At 35.6% G+C, this 21,057-nt stretch overlaps 1 protein-coding gene across 1 annotated transcript in view; it reads right to left on the reverse strand.

Moving 5' to 3' along the window:
* TAF2 (TATA-box binding protein associated factor 2) overlaps positions 1-21,057 on the reverse strand; it is a 59,603-nt gene that overhangs the window by 20,529 nt on the left and 18,017 nt on the right. Inside the window, exons 10-20 of the mRNA XM_062514926.1 lie at positions 19,096-19,226; positions 17,720-17,855; positions 16,536-16,690; positions 14,287-14,401; positions 14,080-14,189; positions 13,359-13,424; positions 11,171-11,423; positions 7,639-7,779; positions 6,191-6,301; positions 4,639-4,832; positions 3,953-4,092 (exon numbers count right to left, since the gene is read on the reverse strand). Of these exons, the coding sequence (XP_062370910.1) occupies positions 3,953-4,092; positions 4,639-4,832; positions 6,191-6,301; positions 7,639-7,779; positions 11,171-11,423; positions 13,359-13,424; positions 14,080-14,189; positions 14,287-14,401; positions 16,536-16,690; positions 17,720-17,855; positions 19,096-19,226 (1,552 nt within the window). The remainder of the gene's footprint in view (positions 1-3,952; positions 4,093-4,638; positions 4,833-6,190; positions 6,302-7,638; positions 7,780-11,170; positions 11,424-13,358; positions 13,425-14,079; positions 14,190-14,286; positions 14,402-16,535; positions 16,691-17,719; positions 17,856-19,095; positions 19,227-21,057) is intronic.

Here is a 21,057-nt window from a genome sequence, read left to right on the forward strand (position 1 = left end):
GAAATCGTTAGCAAATTGTAATTATTTTGACTAATAGGGATTTTAAAATGCTTCTTAATTAGAAAATGAAAAGTCTGGAAGATTAATCCTTTAGGCTGATGCTACTGGATAATAAAACCAGGTAACACCATACTTACATGATGAAAAACAATAAAAAGTGTGTTTTAAACTTATTTCTGCTAGAAATTAACCAAGTATTCAGTCTTCCCTGCCATTTGCCTTATGGTGTAAACTAAGACTTCCAAGCTTCTAAAGCTTTGCTACTAATGCATTTAACCTGCTCTTCAAATTGATAGAGGAACTATGAAACAATTTGGACAGCAATGATAAATTAAACCTGACCTCAGGCAGAACAAATCTTATTAGCCAGGCCTGGTTTGGAGACCTCACAAAATCATCTGCTCCAACCTTCCATGGGAAAGGGAGCCTGGCTGTGATTATGTAGCACTCTGTCCAACTGCATCTTGGAAACCTCCAGCAATGGGGACTCCACCACATCTCTGGGGAGGCTGTACCACTGCCTGATTGCTCTCACTGCAAAAAAAATTATTTTCTTGTATCAAGACAAAATATCTCTTGATGCAACTTGTACTTGTTAATCCTTCTCCTTTCCATGTGAAGGAGAGAGACACTCCATGCACTTTGCAGCTGCTCTCAAAGTACCGGAATATTGTGATGAAGTGCCCCTAAGCCTTCTCTTCTCCAGGGAGGAAAGAGCTAACTCTGTCACTCCTCCCTCACAGAGCAGGCTCTGTACCCCTCTGATAATCCTCATGGCCCCTCTTTGGACCCTCTGCAGTCTGCCCACAACTTTCTTGAATTGTGAGGGTTGCAACCATATGCACTGTTTCAAATGCAAACTGAGTGCAAAGCAGAGTGGGGTGATCACATCTCGGTCTCTGTTCGTACTGGCCCTGCAGATGCAGCCCAGGATCAGATCCTCTGCAGCCACACACTGCTGACTGGCCAGCTTGTCATCCACCAAGACTCCCAGGTCCCTTTCAGTGACGTTGCTCCCCAAGCACAGGTCCTGGCCTGTTCTGGGCTCTTTGGTTATGTTGTCCCAGGTGCAGGACCTTGCACTTGTCAAACTTCATGCAGTTCTTGCTCTTCCTCTCTCCCAGCCTGCCCAGGTCTCTTTGTGAGATGTCTCTCCCTTCTGACATGTCCCCCTCACCACCAGCTTTCTCATCAATAAACCTGATGAGGTTGCTTTCAATGCTGTTCTCCACACTGGGGGACTCATTCGTGAGAGACTGCCAGCCTGAGTAAAAACCACTGATCACCACCCTCAGAGTGTGGCCCATGACCTGAATTCTTACCATTGCACTCATCACCCATCCTGTCTGTAGCTTGCCAGTATGTCTAGGAGAAGGTGGTGGGAAAAAGCAACATGTGTAGATTTTCATACTTCTAGTAGATATAAACACAAGTGATTGCTTTCTGAAACAAAAATTCCCTTGTAATTTTTTTTTCAAATTACAAGCAGTATTGTCTCAGTTCTCAATTGCAGCAGAGCATCTTTGACACTGAACTTTAACATACATCGAATTTGCTAGTTATTTACTTAGAATATTTTGTTGGGATCTCTTCTAAGTATGCAACTGCCTTGTTCTATACAAGCAATACTTACATAGTTCTCACAAGTTAACTTTAAAAAGATCGCTTCAAGCCACTTTAGATAAACTGTCCAAGCCCTCATATGCTGCCTCAAGCATTTTAAAAAGTTACCATTTCTCAAAAAATATCTTGCTATTAATGGCAAAGAAAACAACTTATTCAGTTCCATAGAGAAATTATTTCTTTTCAAGTAACTAAAATAAAAAGGTAGTGTTATTCCTACTCTGAAAGTTCCACCCAGAAAACACAGACTTTCCTTTTCATGGAAATTACAAAATCTGTCAGATTCCTTTACCAGAACTGTTAAAAGCCAGCTCTGGCACAAGCAACAGGCACTTGATAGCTGCTGGTTTGCATCCAATGTGAACTGGAAACCAGGTAACTGAGAACAACGAGAATCAGATATCTTGGCAACAGATGGCCAATCATTTCTCCTTCTAAAGCCAGGTTTAGAGCTCTGCAAGACAAGCACTGCTAGCTCCTCTATGAGTAGAGGAAGAAGTCAGTTAGCACACAGTTTCTGGATCATCCCTGCACCAAAAACCCACCAGTCTTACAGCCAGAGCACAAGCTCCTGTGTTCAGTGCTTGGAATCTGATGACCAGCTAGATAATAAGCTGTGTGGGGAACTGTAGTGACTTTATAGATGATAGATATTTGCATCTGCTACCCCTGCATCAGAGAAAAAGCTGTTGGCAAGGGGCAAGGCAGTTAGGTACAGCAGTATTCTAGTCTGTCATTATCAGATTTCACAGTGAGCTCAGTCAAAAACTCTGTTCAGCTCAACGACTGATTTCAAGTAAACTTACTACTTTCCACCATTCAAGTTTTAGCCTCCTGTAGGTTTCAAGCAACTTACACTATTACCTTGCTTATACAACAACACCCCATTAGATCAGCTTTTTAAAGATGTACTCTATTACTTTGTAGTACAAACACTTCCTTATTGGAGCTAGTTATTAACTATAAATACCATCCATAAAAGACCAAGAATTTCATGAGAAAACATTGTTTCTATCAGTTTGTCTTTCCATAGGGTGGGATGAATTAGTGAGGAGAACTGAGCTCTGTTCCAAAGGAAAAGAGCTGATGAGTAAGCTTTCTATTCTCCAGCAAATATTTCCACTAACATTCTATGAAGGATGGAAAAAAGCAATTAGCCCACTAGAGAGAGATATGCACAGCACTAGCACAGTTCTGAATTCTAGCTGTGTATCACTCATAGGATCACCAAGTGGTCTGTGTGCAGTGCACAGCCTCCCCTCACAGTTATCAGGTGTTCAGAATGAAAGCTTGGTTTCAGTCTGTGACTGGATGCCTGAATTTCACCTAATGCATTCACTCAGAGATTCCAATTGCCTGAAAACCTCCGACTGCTTATCTAGTTTGAAAAGTCTCTGGATAGAATAAGAGGAGTAATGTAAAAGTAATACAGCCCTTTAAAAAAAGGAGAAAACAATTATTCATGTAACAAGCAAAGGAAACTTTCCTTTACCCTGAAAACAAAACAAACCCACTAAGTCCGAGGCAGAATAATTAGAAATCTAGATCTACAAGTCTGCTACAGAGGAAGAATTGAAGGATTTGGCCACTTTGAAAGGTATAAATCTCCAAACACAAAAGTATTACAAATCTGCAGAACAAACAAAGACTAACCCAAATAAATGAACACAGCAATATAATACTAAATTAACTTTGTGTAATGCAAATCACGGAAGCTGTAATTTCTAACTGCCATTAGAAATCTGTCAGGATTGAGTATCAACTACAGAGCATTTAAGAAACTGTCCAGGGCTTTTTTTTTCATGGATCTGCAATAGTCAACTGGGATAAACAATATTAAAAGAATGTAAACATCTCACAAACGTAAGTTGTGCATAAAGGAATGGCAAAACAAAATCAGCCAAAATATCTCTACAATAATCTCATTTTCCAAAATTTATAAACACAAGATGCATGCAAAAAGCACAATTAAGATTAGGAAGAAGGCAAAGCAAAATCAATGACTTTGACTAATATGGCTGAAATCAACTAAATCAAACTCACTAAAGTATTAAAGACAAATTACCAAATCCCCTTACTGCCATTCATTATTTCAAAACCCTGGTATCTGATTCAATTTGCAAAGCACTGAGCAACAGTGCTCAACACATCTTCGTAACACTTGTACTTGCTGGGACAAAACAATAATAGAAAACTCAGTTTCTTATTAATACACCTGTCACCATGCAAGCTCTTCTGGTGGACACTATTTTAACTTAATATTAATGAGGTAAGCATTACATTTGTATGAGAATTGTTAGAAAATGTCAAAACACTTGGAAAAAAGTACCTTTTGTATAATCAACTACAGCCTCCAGTGCTGCTATTCGGACATCGATGAAGTGCCCGTATTCTGCATACGACTTGAAGAGAGCAGGATCACTTGGGACATGACCATTCTTCTGAAGCACTCGAATGGCTTTTAAACAGCTTGAAATGGTAGAAGAAAATTTCATCAGCTTTATGGAATACCAGCCAAGGAAAACAAAAATACTTTCTTCCAAATCAAGTATTGCAAATTTTCTTAATTATGTTATCCATATTAACATGATTAATATGTCACAATTACTTTCACAGCATTAATATACAGCTCTTATTATCTCTGAATTAGGCAGAAACACAAAATTTTCCACCCTGTCAAATCCATTGCTTGGTTTCAACAGAGACATGATAACTTAGAGAAACACAGCTCAGATGATACTGCATGCTCTACAGTTATTGTTACAAGGCAAAACTTCCATAAATGCTCTTCTTAAAGAGGCATGGGGTGATCAAATTATGACTGTTACTAAAGGTCTACACTGAAAAAAATTAAAGCTGGATAGTAGAGCAATCAAGACAAACTTGAATTATCAGCTTTTGAAATTTTAAAGGAATTTAATATTTAAGTTTAAGACATACAAACTTAAATCTCAGCAAAAGCCATCTACAAAAAGGTACATACAACCCCAGAAAAGTAGTGTCATTAAACCACACCTGACTGTGATAGTATGTCTGTAACTGGGAAGAAGCTTCTCCATATTCAGAAAACGGGTAATTTCCTCAAGAATAAGTCGTACATCAGGATTTAAGTTATCCAATGTTCGAACTTCATTGTTCACACTGACTGCAGGAGTCACAGAGTTGGCTAGGGCATCAATCAACTCAGCACGATAATAGTTGTCTGAAAACTAGAGAAAACCAATATTTAACACAAGAAAATATAACTATATATATCCTTTCAAAGCTAAGAAATGATTAAGCCCTGTTACAGAACAGACCTTAAAACCAAGACCATGGGAGAAACTGTATGAGAAAGGAAAACAGGAAAAAAATGGTTCTGAAAATCATACCATTAATCCAGCCAGCAACTTCATGAGCTTCTGAAGTGAACTAATAAGCTCACTGCTGCTTAGTGAAGAAAATCTTACTTCTTCATCCACCCCTCTTACCTGGGGCCCATAGTTTCACCCCTTCCATTATGCTGTGTTTTGCATCTGTTGGTTGTGTTAGTAAGCAACAAAATATATAAAAAATAAAATTTTTACAAAAAGCAGCAAGAAGTACTGAATTTGAGTATTAGTTACTTTAATCTAAACAAACCCAACATCTGTCAGATCCAGCAGATGATGTCAAACACGTGTAGAAGGGACACATGGAAAGGTGGGGCTGAAGCTCTCCCTCAGAGTTAAGAAGAAGTCAGCACATCACCCTTTTCTGTGACTACTGATGCTTGCATTCTTGTGTCCAACTCTCTACCTCTCCCCATCCATCATCCTTATTTCAGTAACAAGCAGCACGTGTCTCATTACAGTATGTGTTCTACACACAAGAAAAAATTAAGTTTCACACACATCAGACTGGTTCCACTTCACTCTGGATATTTAATTGGGAAGATTATGCTAAGCTCCTAGCTACAGAGATGGAACTCTGTATCATCTCAGGATCTTAAAGGTCATTTAATCATCCTTCAGAGGTGGTCTGTGTGGGAAAAAACTTCGGGTGACAACATTTTCAACTCAGATGGTACAGTGTAGTGATGGACAGCATAAATCTGTGGTTCACCTGTTATTTAACCAGATGAAGACAATCCAGTTCTGTGAGCTAGAACTGATACTCAGAACACAGAATTCCAGAGTCCTGTATAGTGTTAAAAAAAGATTATCTCCTTTCCTTGCTGTTTCAAATACTCCTCTCAAGGTTAAATACACATAAAAAAAACAGTGCTTAACTTCTCAAGACTCATTTTCTCCAAACTCTTGGGTCTTTTGAATTAAAAAGAGTAAAGCAAGAAAAGTATGTGTGGTAATGAAGACAAGCAGGTCCTAAGTAACAACAACCACACAGAGTTTTGAAACATTCAAGAAGTGCTGCCACAGAAATGTCAGCTACACAACATTCGCTAACATTTTACTGCATAACCTTTGCATCAGCTCTGAGCTAGGTATTTGCAGCAGTGGCATCAAACATCATGCAGTATGCTAACCAAAACTTTTTTCACCAAAAACAAAAAAAATCAGTAAGAGATTAAAATAAACACAGTCTTTACCTTATTCTTCCTGTTATCATTATACTTGATCAAATCCAAAATAAACATTAAAACCTCCTTAGGACAAAGGTTGTGAACATCTCTTAGAAGGGCCATGGCAACAGGCATAGTCTGTGTAATAAAATTAATTAATGTCACTCTTTACATTATTGAATTCATAGTTACACCCTGAAAAGAGGTACATCCTGAAAATCAGCAATTAACAAATTTACAATAGCAGGTGTCTGAAAAGCTGTATTTACATACTTTTTGAAAGTCAGACCACATACTATATAATTTTCAGATCAAGTAAACTATGTAGTTATTGCTCATAATTAGTGACAATTTAAAAAAAAGTAGATTAAAAAACCAGACTCTCAAGTCAAGACAGTATTAAAAAGGTATCAAATGAAAAACAGCTAGACACAGCAAATGATAATGGAATTTATCTTGAGATAGACACTGAATTTGAGTGTTTTCATGTGAATACAATGTCTGAGTTTCCACTTTCACTGAGACATATAGACCCAACAGGGTCAGTGAAGCCTGAAGAATTATTAGCCAGACAGCTGTTACTCTGGTTAGGTATTGATTTTAGAATGAGCTAAGCAGATCTCTAGGCTCCACTCAACATACATCTAAGAATCTTACTCTAGATCTACAAACTTGGCACACAGGATTAAAAAGGGAGAAAAATGTAAGACTTAGTGGTAAAGAATGAACAATGACAAAAAAAGCAGAAAAATACGAAAAGAAGGTCCAAAAACAACATGAAGGATGAAGCAATTTTGGACAGAGTAAAAAAAACCCAAATTTGAGTCTTCTATAAAATCAGTAACATGAAATCTATGAAATAAGAACTCAATCACCCTGTCAAGTGAATCTTGAAGGAAAAACATTGTAATTGATTTTTGTTATCCAAAGAACAACCAAAAACTATAGGTTAAAGAAAAAAACTCTGTATTAACACAAAAATAAACAGTGGCAATATGTGGCATTGAAAATAGGAAGAAGAGGGCAAGAAGGATTATGCAATGTCTTTAATAATAAAGCCCATCAATTTAAGAGTTATACGATTTTACCTGCAGTATGATATAACTACCAATAAAGAATAAAGGCAGTTGCTGAATTTACCTAAAATATAAAATTAGTATCTTCCTTACAGTTCTGTTTAAGAATAAGCTTACAAATAATTGCAAGTAATTATATAACTTATAATTCTCCATTCTCCTGAAGAAACTGATAATTTAACTTCAGCTACTCAGAAAAAAATAGATAAGAATTGTTAATTGATTTTTTAATAAGATGGAACAAACTGAAGCCTTCTGAGAAAGAATTAGTTACTTTGATATTTATTAAAGAGGAAATCAGGTTTGTGCTATCCATGTTCCTGTAATTGTCAATTGTAAGAACATTTTTGTATTTTTGATAATTCTTTCAAAACATTAATTGAGAGAAATAAATTTTACCTTCTGAAGAAAGTAGCTCTGAAAGTTCATGAAGTTGTTGGTCTTCACAATGTTTGGACAAGTCTTACAACAAAACATTCGGGTAAAGAGTGACTTCATGGCTGGTGGTCCTGTCCACGTACTTACCATGGAATTTGCAATCTGAATAAGTAGGGGGGAAGGGAAATCATATTAACATGACCACCACAAGTTTAGTTTGGCTGCAGAAAAATACACATTTCCCATAATCAAAAAGGATAATTGCCAAGAACATTCTCTCCTTTAAATAGCTACTTACTTTCATGAGTGTATTATCTTATATTAACTAAGTTTTCACTGTCATTCCCAATATATCCTATCTACAGTAAAGGTAAGTTTTCTGAAATGGTTCCATTTGGAAGACATCTGCAACTAACTATCCTTCCACGATAAACTTCTGTTCTTAATTATTTTCTCTGTTATATATTTTAGATGAAAATTCTGTGTTTACTAAGCCAAGTTCTCTGACTCTACGGAAGCCAATGATGGAAGAGGATTTTGCAATACCAAGTTCCCAAATTCACCCTGCCAGTAACCTCAGCCTAGACTTTAAAACAGGCCTCAGCCACCCTAAGAATAAAAGACCACCCTAAAGTAAAAGACAAGGTAGCTCCCTCTAACTTTGTCATTTACTAAAGACTGTGCACTGAGAACAATTTATTACTATAGTCTGCTTTAGTGTAAGACAGTTAAGGTTCCACAAAGACAAAACTGCTTTTGTGCCTTCCTAGCATCCTGGGTTTCATACATTTGCTGTATGGAGCACTGAAAGCCTGCAGACAAAACCACCTGTGCCAGCTGAAGGATAATCCACCTGATGTGTGTGCACACAAACAAATGGGACCAATGCACCCTACAATGTACCAGGAACTCCCATTGTTACAGACCCACCACAAACTAAGGAAAAATCTGTTCTTACAAAGAAAAACCTGAATTTGATTATTTCATTCTAAATTATGTAGCTTGTTTCAAAGGCTATTATTTATGCAGTAGGAAAAGCAAGAAGTTATCTGAACATTCACAGCAATCCATTTCACCATTGCTTTTGTGTAACTAAAAACCATTTTTCCACTAAGCTAGGCTACAAAGGAAAGTTGGAGAGGGGAAATACTGCAGTTGCTCTTCCCCATGCAATAAGTGAAGTGTTTGAACTAAAGATGCAGGTACAACTTTTTCTGAAAGCTGCAGTAACTTTTCCTGCAGATGAAGATTAATCCCAAAGACTGCTTAGAAACCATGATAAAGAACTTAAAACTACAAATATGAAATTCATGTAGCAGTGTCCAATAAAACCCAATCCCCAAAATATCGAAGTGTACTATGTTTACAAGATATTCACTATTCCATTAATATCAGTGTGTACATTTTAAAATATTAATTTCTTATTGTAAGCATTTAAGCTCACAGAGCCTGCAGATAAACTTATTTCAGTTAAAATCAATATTAGTTAAACCATCATCTTTTCAGTATTTTTTGGTCTTATGTGTTGTGATTCATCTGAATTTCTCTTTACTGACAGAATATGATTTTTCTGCTTATTCTACTGAGACATCACACATTCTGTACTAAATGTAACTGCACATTCCCCATATAGTAGCACAAATGAGCCTGTCTTGATTATTCCTGCTTAAAAAGGCAGGAGGCACACTCCATTTCTGCATCATTCAATTCAGTACAGCATAAAAATGTAGACTAAGGTGTAACTCCCATGCCCATCTCCATGAAACTCCTCAACATTTGGGAGGGAGAAGTTTGTGATGGTAGTGTTCCTATTGCAAAGTTTATAACACATCACCTACATTGCAATGGATCTGAACTGGAAAATCAGCCTGCGTACCCTCAGGAATTAGGACTGTGACATTATTTTCTCCTTGGTATGTATTTATTATTTGTCCTGAAAGACTCAGCACAGTGTGTGTGCACACATATTCACACATATCTCTTAAGTTTATCAATGAGGATTTAATATGTCACCTGGATACTTCACTGTTGAGAGGCTGAAGTCCTGCTTTACAATGAAGTGTACCAAGAAATTGTAACAAATTCAGTTTGATAATTGCATTGTCACATATTATTTATCTGTATCAACATGAGTACACTGAGAATACTTGACAACAGTAACTGCAATCCAGCAGAAACTGTAAATCAACAAAAAAGAACCCTCCTGAATAATTATGAGGGACTTGGCTTTTTTTTCAATAAAGAATTCAAATCCTGAATATTTCCAACCTCAGAAAATGAAACTCAGTGAAAATAGGAAATTATTCTTATTAGTGTCCTGATGCTGGAATCAGTAACAGAATGTATTACACTATCCTCCCAGGTAACTTACATAAACAAATCTACAACATTGTCCTGCCATGCTCCTTCACCTTGATTTAATGTGACAGCCATATTTTTGCTTGCCTTATTATCTTCTTTTCTGCAAGTCAACCACCTTATCCACAGACCCAAGATTTTCCAAACAATTACAACTGAACAAAACCGGCAATGATTATCTGCAGCCCAATTGCCTAAGAAGTTAAGAGTAAAGACAGAAAAAACTGTAGCATTTAAATGTTGCAACAACTGCTCTTTTAATATTTACCTGTGGAATATATACTGTTAGATATTGCAAGTGCATTAGTTATGAAAAGTGCATATTTTAAATCACATGCTGGCAGCAGTAATATTAGAACATACCTTGCAGTTTCATATATGTGTTTCATTACTAAATTAAAACAGTTTGTCAAAAATGCTGGGATTTTGATTTTCGAAATATGGCTGAAGGCATTATTTCTGTATGGGAACTAAATTATTCCCAGCAGGTACAAAGCAAGCTATGTCAATAATCTGAACTCTACAAATTGTCAATCAGTGTGTCTTCATGTCCATAAAAGTCACCACTATGCCATTTCAGAAATTCTTGCTCGTCTGTGTTTCTACCCACATGACGTAAAATTAGGGATTTACTAATTTTCATTCTTAATGCTAATTCTGTGTCTAAGGAAAAAAAAGATTTCCCCTTTTCAAGGCAATTATTTGGATTTTTAATATTTAATTGTAGCCCAACTTGATGTTTATTTTGTGACCCTATTCAATCTGAAACAATATTGAGTAGCAATTTGAAGTCCAATTAGAAAAAGATGAATTTCAGCACTTCAGAGTTCTCAACAGACTGGCCAAGGAACCTCCCACTAAAATAATAAAAAATATACTTTGGTTCTGAAAAAAAAAAAAAAATGAACAAAAGTCTTTTATTTCTGCCACTTAATGAAATCTGGAAAAATCCCTTGTGGTTTTCATGTCTGAACATCTCAATTTTGACAATTATGAAAGCCTTCTGCAGTCTCCATTTACAGACTAAAATAATACAACTTTCCTTTCAAATCATTCATGTTAAAAATACTTGGCAAATACATTTAAGAAGCTAAATACCAAGACAGTTTAGGAACTGTGATGAGTTTTGACCCATTTTCAGCCATTTACCAAGTCTAGTGGATTTCCTCCCTTACTCCCATCCACACAACCTCACCTTTGCAAGGCAGAAGCAGGCCAGCATTCTCACCCGGTAGAAACATTGTTCCTGTTCCAGGATGTCAGTCAGGGCAAGCCGGGATGCAGGAGTAGGGAACTTTTCCAATGCCAGAATGGCTTCTTCTTGTGCCACCACATCTCTCTCATATCTCAGCTGATACTGCCACATGAAATCAGACTGCTCAAATTCCACCTTCCTCAGCACTGACATATCGGGATCTATTCTTATCCAGAGCAAGGGGGAATCAGCACTAGGACAGACATAAAAAACATTAATAGCTTACAGAATTTCAAGAATATAGAAATTATAAAGATCTTCGAACTTGTTATGAGTTATCTGTAAAGTATTTAAATTCAAAGAACCATAACAAAGTACAGGTTAGAAAGAACCTAGATGTTTGAAAGTTTCCTGCTCCAATCTCCTGTTTATAGGATGGCAGTTCTATAGCCTCATAGGGCAATCTGTCCAAACTTGCAATACATCAAAATGAACACAGTGTTATAGCATTTTTAACCTACACATCTTTATTCATGGTAAACTACTGTATGATCTCAGTGTATTTAATTCTATTTGCTTGGATGCTACAGTTTTCCTAACTGATAAGCACTTTATCACTTTCTAAAGGCTAAGACTAGAAAAAAAAAATCCAAGAAAGAAAATTGCTTTTTTTTTTTTTAATCAATAGATGTGAAACTCCTTTACAACCACTCACATGCTATGATGTTGAAAGCTGATAAGGGTAACCATGAAAATTATGATAAAAATCAGGATTGAAGTTATCCTACAGATAAAATTACTCAGTTGTATTATACCCAAACAAACATTTTACACTTCAGTATTCACACAGTACCATGCTTGCAGAAGTAATTTATGGGAGCAACAAACACAAACTATGCAATACATTCTCTTACTCATTTTTCCACATAAAAATCACAAAACCAAAGTACCAACATGGCATTAAGAGACAGTTTGGACTGATGAAAAGAGCATCACTATAAATATGATGTGTTTTTCTATGTGTTTTTCAACGTCTATATGTTGTTTGTTTGTTAAAAATCTAGAATTGCCATCAAGTTAGTAGCTAGAGAAGAAACAACAGTGAAAGAGTGTATAGAAAAGAATTAGAAAATAGAATGTGTATTATCACACATGCTTAGAGTAGAGGAGTCCGAACTGGACAAGAGAATGACCACACCACAGAGCAGGTTATCAGATAATGTGCAAGTGCCTTGCACAAAAGTGCACTTGCCAGTTTAAAGGTCATTCTAAGATCACAGAAGTCTCAGCTCAGGGTAGCACAGCAGGGACCTGAGCATAACTGATCAAAAATACTCACAAATATTTAGGGTAATTATCCTTCAATACAATTAAACAATTCGTATGTCAACTGTCATATGGAAATGATAACAATGACTTTCTCAATGTAAGTATGTCTTACCAAGTTTTTTCTCATCATCTATTAAGATGAGGTTAAATTTATGAGAATCTGCAAGACTTTTAAGGTGACAAGCAATCTATCCTTCTTCAAAGAGATATCACTGGCTTTCAAGAGCAGATTATTTACTTCTCTCAGGCAGAAAACAAGATGCCAACACCTCCACAGTTTCTGAGGGCACTGCTGGCTCAAAATCAAGGAGGGTAAGGCAGGTATTTACATTGAGCAATGATTTGCTTCCAAAGAGCTCAACAGTTCCTACTGAAATTAATGTCTGTGTGGATTTCAGTGTGAAGCACTTTATCATTATTTTTAATCTAGAGGAATTCTTTTATAATTACAGATTTCAGTAACTTGTGTGTATTAGTGGCAGTTAAATGGTTTTCATCAAGATCCAACTGAAATTGCTTTCACTTCATTTCAAACAAATTCTTGTTTACATTTTACCTATAAAGTCAGCTGAAAGGTATCACTGGAAATGTGTTTGAGCCAAGTAATTATCACCATACCATGCCCAAGATATTTCACAAAATCTGATTATATTGGTTAACCCATACTTTTTTACACTTCCCCAGCACTTCCCCAGCTACAGCAGGAAAGTTTCAGGAAAGATAATGAAATGTGGGATAGTCTTTGAAGTCGTCAGTCATATAATAAAGTACAACTTTATTATCCAATCCTTGAAAATAGCATGCTTTAGACAAGGGGAAGATGGCTCAGACTCAGAGAAACTCCATCAAGACAACTTACTCCATAGCAGAAAGGTCCATGTCTACCTCTTCTCCATTCATCAGTGGAATCTTTTTCTTCTTATTTCTATTAAAAACAGAAAAAAAAAAGCATTACTTACCAGATTGGTGCATATATATTTATAAATGGAGTTTAAGACTGCAAAAGTACTCTGTGTATTTCCTCACACAAAAACAATGCTCTCTCCAGCAAAAAATATACACAAATTTGAGCTATGCATCCAGTTCTACAATTTTTACTCCCATATTTTTACAATTAGACATAAACACAAAAGTTTGAGAAGCAAAATTCAAAGTAATTATTAAAATGCATTAGAAGATGGAGAGTCTCTATGTGGGAAGTATGTCACTTTTCTTGTTCCTTAGGTTTAACCTAACAGTCCTGGCACTCTCTTCATTTGAGGCACTTTTCTGGCCTATATTTGTCTTCCTTCTAATTTGTGACTTCCATTCAAAGCCATTTTGAATAATTTGATGAATTAGTCTTCATTCAACTCATTCTACCTAAATTACGTCTCCATAAAACTTTTACAAAATGACTTATAATTAAGAACTGTGTAAGGTTTTCTTGCTGTCCTTAAACAGTAAGAAATTTTCCACTTACATCACAGGTAAATCTTATTTAGCAAGATTAAGAAGAGACATATATTTATCATCAAATGCCCTGCATGTTTTCATAAATCCATAGTAAAAATATCTACAGTTAGTATTTTAGCTCTTACCTTCTGCTTTTAGAATGGCAAGGTATATCATGCTTAAGACTGTTCTCTTCAATCTGCAATGTATGGTTGAATGAGCCATCAAGTTCTTGCACTGTCACTTTAAGAGGACCCTTCAAGTTCACAAGATTTTGTTATTAATATTAAACTTATTATTAATGTACACATCATACTTGTACGTGTAGGTAAAATATGGAAAATGGACCTTACCACATATTTCTGAGTCCCTGGAGACGTGTAATCTTGTTTTATTTCCAATTCCAATACATTCCGTTTTCTATTAAATGCAAAGCTACCATAAAATTTTACCACGCCACTCTGATCTCTAATAAGCAGTATAGGAATTCTAGTGTAAAATGCAATAGTTATAAAAAGCTATAATTCTCAACACTTGTTTTATGCTTCTTTATTCCTAGAATTTCCCATTCCAAGAAAATCTGGAAATTAAATTACTCATGTTCATTCATGAAATCCTGGTGTTTTATGTTCTTTAACTTTTTTTTTCTTTAAAGTTCAATCACGTCTCTTGTGGAAAAAAACTGAAATGCAATGAAAACTACCTAGTACAAAGAAATTAATTATGAAAAACTATTCTGGACTCCACCACATCCAGTGTCCTTGGCATGTTCTCAGAAAAAGTAACTGTGTAAGACTTCAGTAATTTCAATATAGTTTTACTATGTATCTTCGTTAAATAAAATTAAGGGGAAAATGTATACATTAGTTTCTGTTTTCTACCCACACTACATTTAACTCCATCATTTTATTGCAGTTTTTCAAACACACATTCACATGTGTGGGCATATGAGTTCACATACACATGAGAGTATACAATACGAATGACAAAAGTAACAACGTCACTCTAAATTTTTGCCCAGGCAGTGAGTTCCTCAAGACAACTTTTCCTGTGAATAATTTCACCATTCATTTCTGTATGACAGCCATTACTTCACTTATAGTAAACCAAAACACTAAACTGAAGCATTTTAGTCTAATGCACACTCTCACAAGTCTCTAACAATATGAGACAAAAGCAAGGGAGGAAAATCTGTTCTTTCGTGTCCCAACATTTAAGGAAGGAGTTTCCACATTCAAAGACACTTCTTATTGTAACAGGGTTATTAACTTTCCTCCCAAAATTTGGCCATTTGGCTAAATATCTCAAACTGGTTCTGTTCATGAAGGCTGCCTTCATGAAGCTCTGGGACTTTGTCATCGGGTACAGTTTAAGACATTTTTAGTGGCTTCTTCAGCAAAAGGTTTGCACTCAGCAGCAACACAGCCCTTGCTAACGGCATAAGACAGCACTAGTTAATAGCAGTAAGATCTCCTCCCAAACAATATAAAGACCTGTTGTGATATTACAAGGTGGAAAATCCATTTTCACAGGAATAGCAGTGTTTGAAGCATGGTAGGGAGGTTGCAAACACAGAATTAAATACAAGTTACAGTTAATAGGATCAAGCTTGGGGCCAAAGATTGAAGGTGAAAAAATCTCCAAATGTATGAGGTACAATTCTTTCTTCCTTGTGGAACAGGTGTAGTTAAGATTCACCCCGATCAGATAGTAATGGTGACATTTAGGTGCAGCTGAAGTGTGAATACAGAGCTCCTATTTTTCTTAAGTGCTTGGCACAGCAAAGTAAGGATATTAGAATAATGTGTATTTGTACTTTATGAACACTTCTGATGCAAATAAAATACTAACTCCTCAAATTACTCTATAAATACTAACTGTACAGTGCTTTTTAGTTAAGATATTGAGATGCATGAACATTGTTAAGTCAGCTCAAATTACTTACTTCTGTTATCTGTTACAACAGTAAGGTATGTTTTTGCTGCAGTCATGTACTAGCCTGGAGTCACATTAAATAAAACTAACAATTAAACCTGTTAAATGGAGCCACTTCAAATTTCCCCTCATAGCAGTTCAAAACAAGAAACCCTGTTTCTTGACTAATATTGCTTAAATTTGAAGAATCAACACAGAGAGGTTTATTTTACCTGCAACTGTGCAATTAACACAAGCCACCAAGCTATTAAAGTATATTGTAAACGAATAGTCTGTGCTTTACTGGAAATAACATATTAAAATGCGCCAGACTATAGCATTTTCCATGTCCGACTTCAGCATATTTCTATGGGCAGTGTCCTCTGGAATCCTTTTAGTATAATTTGGCCTTAAATTCCAGCAGAGTTCCTGTGTTTCTTTCAAAGCAAAACTTAAAATAATGAAATCCCTTCTAGTAAAGAACATGCAAAGAAGCCAGGATAGTTCAAAGGACTATGAAAAGATTGTGAACTTGTGGCTCACATATATGTAATTCAGAGGATAATGCACTAAACTGTTTTATGCAAAGACATTTCATATCCTTCTTCATATTCCTTTGATAGTGCCAATTAAAAAAACTAAATTCATTCTCCATATTAACAACCCAGATCAAGAATAAAAAGGATACACCCACTGCTTTATTAAAGGTTGGATGTCTTTGCCTGAGACATTTGAGATAGATTTCAAAAATCCAGATGTGGAAACCAACATCTGACTCCACATGTGTGACTGGAACTTCTGAGATGAAGCAGTACTGGCCAGACTCAACAACTTGTTGAAAACCTAAAATGATAAAAAATTATTACTTTCCCTAAATATTTATATATAAAATAAGCTTTTCTGTTTAGCTTCAGTTGAATTGCAACTAAAGGCCTATAAACTCACTTTCTGATAACTGCCTTTAAAAAAAGGTTTTCAAAATAAAGACATTATGGGAAATTATTTGCTTGACCATATCAGCAATTTTCAGTCCAAATATATCTTCCTCCAAGTTACACACACATATGCACATACAAAATACATTAAAAGATCATCAACTTAAGAAATTATCTACAGTAAAAGAAATCACTGACTGTATCCTCTTTTTCAGAAATTAAACATTCATCAGACTGTCTGCAGTATTTTCACCCTTACAACTACCTATAATAGCTCTAGCACAACAACATACATATTTCCTTAAAAATAAACCCAAACCAAGGAAAAAAACCCCAGCCACTCAAAAAGCTGAAGCTGATATGAAAATATCACTCATTTTTTATACTCTTTATTTGTATCAACCTATTCTAAGGCATGTCACAAAAGATAATTAGTGAAGAAGAGAAACTACAGTTCTGCAGAAGTTCGGTATTTCAGAATAAAATTACAATCTTCTATTAAAATGCATCTTCTAATATAAGCATGTAAGTTTCATCTAGTACTGAAAACTTTATATAATGAGAGAGCTGGAGCTGGATTCTCATTATTGTCAAGATTTATAATTTCATTAGATTAGTTCACAGCAACACCGGTCAGGGACAGTAAAACAGGCTCTCGGAGTTAACAACAAATCAAAACAAGCCAAACCAATGAAGCACCTTAAGATTAAAGAGAATATGCAGCATATAAAAAGTATTGCAAGTTATGCCATACGAATAACAGCTAACCTTATCCTAACCCAAATGACCAATGTTTGTTCAGTCCTGCTAAAAGTGAAACTACAAATGGAATCCTATGATGACCTGTTCTGTTACTCTCTGAAGTCTATTTAATGAAGAGAAATGAAATTGAAGAAGGGGAGTTTTTTATATTCCACATAATCATCTAAATACCTACCTGTAACATGAACTCCATGCTAATTCTGTTCTCAATCAGTCTCATAACAAGATGTGCTTTACACTGGAACATAGTGTAATATTCCCAGGACAGAGTATGAGGGTGTTTGATTGAAAAATGCAAATGTGAAGCAGGGCTGAAAAACAAAAAACAACATATATGTTGTGTTTTATTGAATGAAACTTAAAATGTACCCCAGCAACCAAGCTTAGAGCTGCACCAACAATTACGTAGGATTTCTTGTACTGCTTTAATTACAAATTATGGCACACTTAAAAAGACCACTCACTTGCCCAGAGAAGGAACAAGGGTGTATGTACCTGGTCTGGAGCAAGTACTGTACAGAGATCAATGGCACGTGATAGCTGCTGGGTGGTGCTGTAGAGACAGTGAAAGCACCAACAAACTGAGCAAGCAACCTGTGACTGAGTCTGGAAATTACTTATGAATCAACAATCTCCCTGCTCTACTTCCATTTAAGAATCACTGTATACAGTAAATATTTTGCATTTAAATAAATAATTGTTGCAATTCAAGAAAAGTAGGAGTTTTACCATTCACAGAACACTTTCATGTGATGAGTCTAAGGAATTCCTTTCCTTTTATTTTAGTTAGCAATTTTATCTTTCATTATTTTGGCAAACTTGCTATCCTCCAAATTAGATAACATCTCAGAGAAGACTAGGCAGGTGATATTTAATCCTTGAGAAAAACAAGACTCTTGCCTTCTTTTAAGAAGACTCTTATTTGAGAAGTAGAAATTATTAAGAGTCTGACTTCATTTTATTGATGAACCAAGTCTGTGGCAACTGTATGTTGCTTTGCTATGTTTCTTCTTTTAGTATTTTTCACAGGATGTTTTTTTCCATGAATGAATAGCAAACATCTGAAGAAACCAGGTTTGCTGAGGTGCACTAGCAAGTGCTCCAGCAAGGCAGTACCAGCACTTAGCTCCTTATCTGCAGCCCTTAGTATTTCAGATGGCAAGACCAAGGGAGCTGCAATACCTTAATAACTTTTCAGTCCTTCTATTTACTGGGAGAATCCCTTGACTTTGCTCATGAGTATCTCTCTAAACATCTTAAGAAGATACAAAAAGAGAAGTATTTCTAAATTTAAGCAAGTATTATCCCTCTTAGGTGCAGTAGTTTTGTGAAAAAGAAGTACACAGTTTAACTCCTTGTTTGTAGTTGATAAGCGGTCGATGAAGTTCCCCTTATCTCAATTCTCCTGTTATTCTGGATATTTCTCTATTCTGAGGTAGAGAAGGATTAGCAACCATGAAAGAATTGAAATTCAAGGAGGAAACTGAGGTTGTGGCTCAGATATTATATAATAATTTGGTCTCAGAATAAAAATGATTTATCCAACTTTACATTATACAGTCGATTGACTTTAGTAAAAGTCTCTTCTTGCCAATTACAACTGAGCCAGGACCCACAATCCCAAGATCCCTTTTTAAATTTACTAAGTGTTGATTGACTTTGGTACTGGATACATTATTTAACTGCAAAACAAACTGAGACAAGTTTGCATTTGACAGTTACATTTTGTAGCTTATTCAATACTAATACATTTCTTCAGATTATATTTTTCTTCAATCACTATAATTCTACAGTTTTTATTGAATTGGCACCAAAACAGCGTTAGAATTACCAATATGGGCCTAGAATCTTTGTTATAATATATTGAAAGTGAACCAGTTTTTCCACAATTTTATAATGCTCATGCTCTTGAACACAGTCCAGCCATTCAATGTAAACCTGGTTAGCAAGCTTCTTCCATATGAAATATATCTATATAAATTTCTAGAACTTTTGAATTTTTACAGTAGGGTGGTAGCAGCACAGTCAAAGGCTGAAGAGAACCACTGTCTGAGAGAGGAGGACACAAAATGAAAAGGTTATACACAAAGCTTTGTTCTGAAGCATTCACCCATACAGCAGTTAATCTGCAGTTTTCTTCCCTTCATTGTCTCAGGCTCTGGGATTTTGTCTTTTAGAATAAGCACTCTGGAGTGCAGTGTTTGTGCTACACCAGACATAAACAGGAAGAATCAGAGACCTTTGTTTTGCACACAAATTAATTCATGTGTCTGAAAGAAGTTGGGTTTTTGTTTGTTTTTGCTTTTTCCCTTGATGATTCATTATGATATTTTACTTCTAGTTTAGCTGAAAAATGAGATCATTACTTAACACAAATTTTCTCCATATTGTTATTAACTGGAACTGCTGTGGTGCAAATACATTTGTCAGGAAACTGTATCATAACAAGCAAAATAAAGAAATGAAATGCATACAATATACTGGATTAAAATGTTCTAGGCCCCATTATGAAAATACCTTCCTTAAATACAAATTATCTCCCAGAATTAGGAACATATCCATAATTTACATACAAGGGAACCTGCAATCTACAAAGAACAGCAAGCTGTAATTCATATTTAAGTGATGCTGTGGTTATTACTAACAAGCTGTTATACAATGAAGTAGTAAAGTAACTGCAGAAACAGTTTCCAACAATATATCCCAGCAAGAAAACAGAACTTTAAGTGCATTATGACAAGATTTTGTTAATTATTTGTGCCCAAATCTAGACTAAATATAGTGAAACTAATAAAATTAACAGTTAGAGATTTTGATTTTGTTGAATTTCCTTCTTTAAAAATGGGCCACTTATCTCTAGTTTCATCTAATCTTATTCCTGTGAATTTAGTGATTTTCATGATTCATTCAGTTCTAAATCCAGAGTTTTAACTTTAAATGAACAAAATCTGGATTTGCATACAATCAAAGACAAAAGAACCACTGTCATAGGCAATTTTGGTTGTATTTTCATAATACAGGGGCTTCTGCTGCAGTAAAGAACAGAAGCTGACACAGTAGTCTATCCACACAGGCTCAACTTTGCCATTGTGCACATGCTGCTTGTGCGTTTCCAAAAAGCAACTCCTAGTGAGGCTGTGTTATAAGGATCAATTTATGCAAGAAAAGAACAACTCAGCCAAAGCTTGTCACTGAAACCCATATCAGTCTTACTGATTTTTCTACCTCCTCTACTAGTGCTTAGTACTCAATGGGTAGTAGTGGAGTATTACAAGACAAGGAAGGGAAATCATTCTAAACCTGATATACTGAAGCTACAATTATAGGGAAACTAAAAACCCAGCCAGTTCACACTGGTAACTAATAGTACTTCACAGATTGCTGATCTAATACTTTTCTACCCCCAATATACTAAGAAATCTCAGTTTAAGACTACAAGGTGATATCTGAGAGCAGAAAGAAAAAAGGGCAAAGAAATAGAAAGCTGATGATACCATAAAAAAAGCCTGAAAA

Source organism: Cinclus cinclus, chromosome 1 (assembly GCF_963662255.1).
Source record: "Cinclus cinclus chromosome 1, bCinCin1.1, whole genome shotgun sequence".
NCBI lineage: Eukaryota > Metazoa > Chordata > Aves > Passeriformes > Cinclidae > Cinclus > Cinclus cinclus.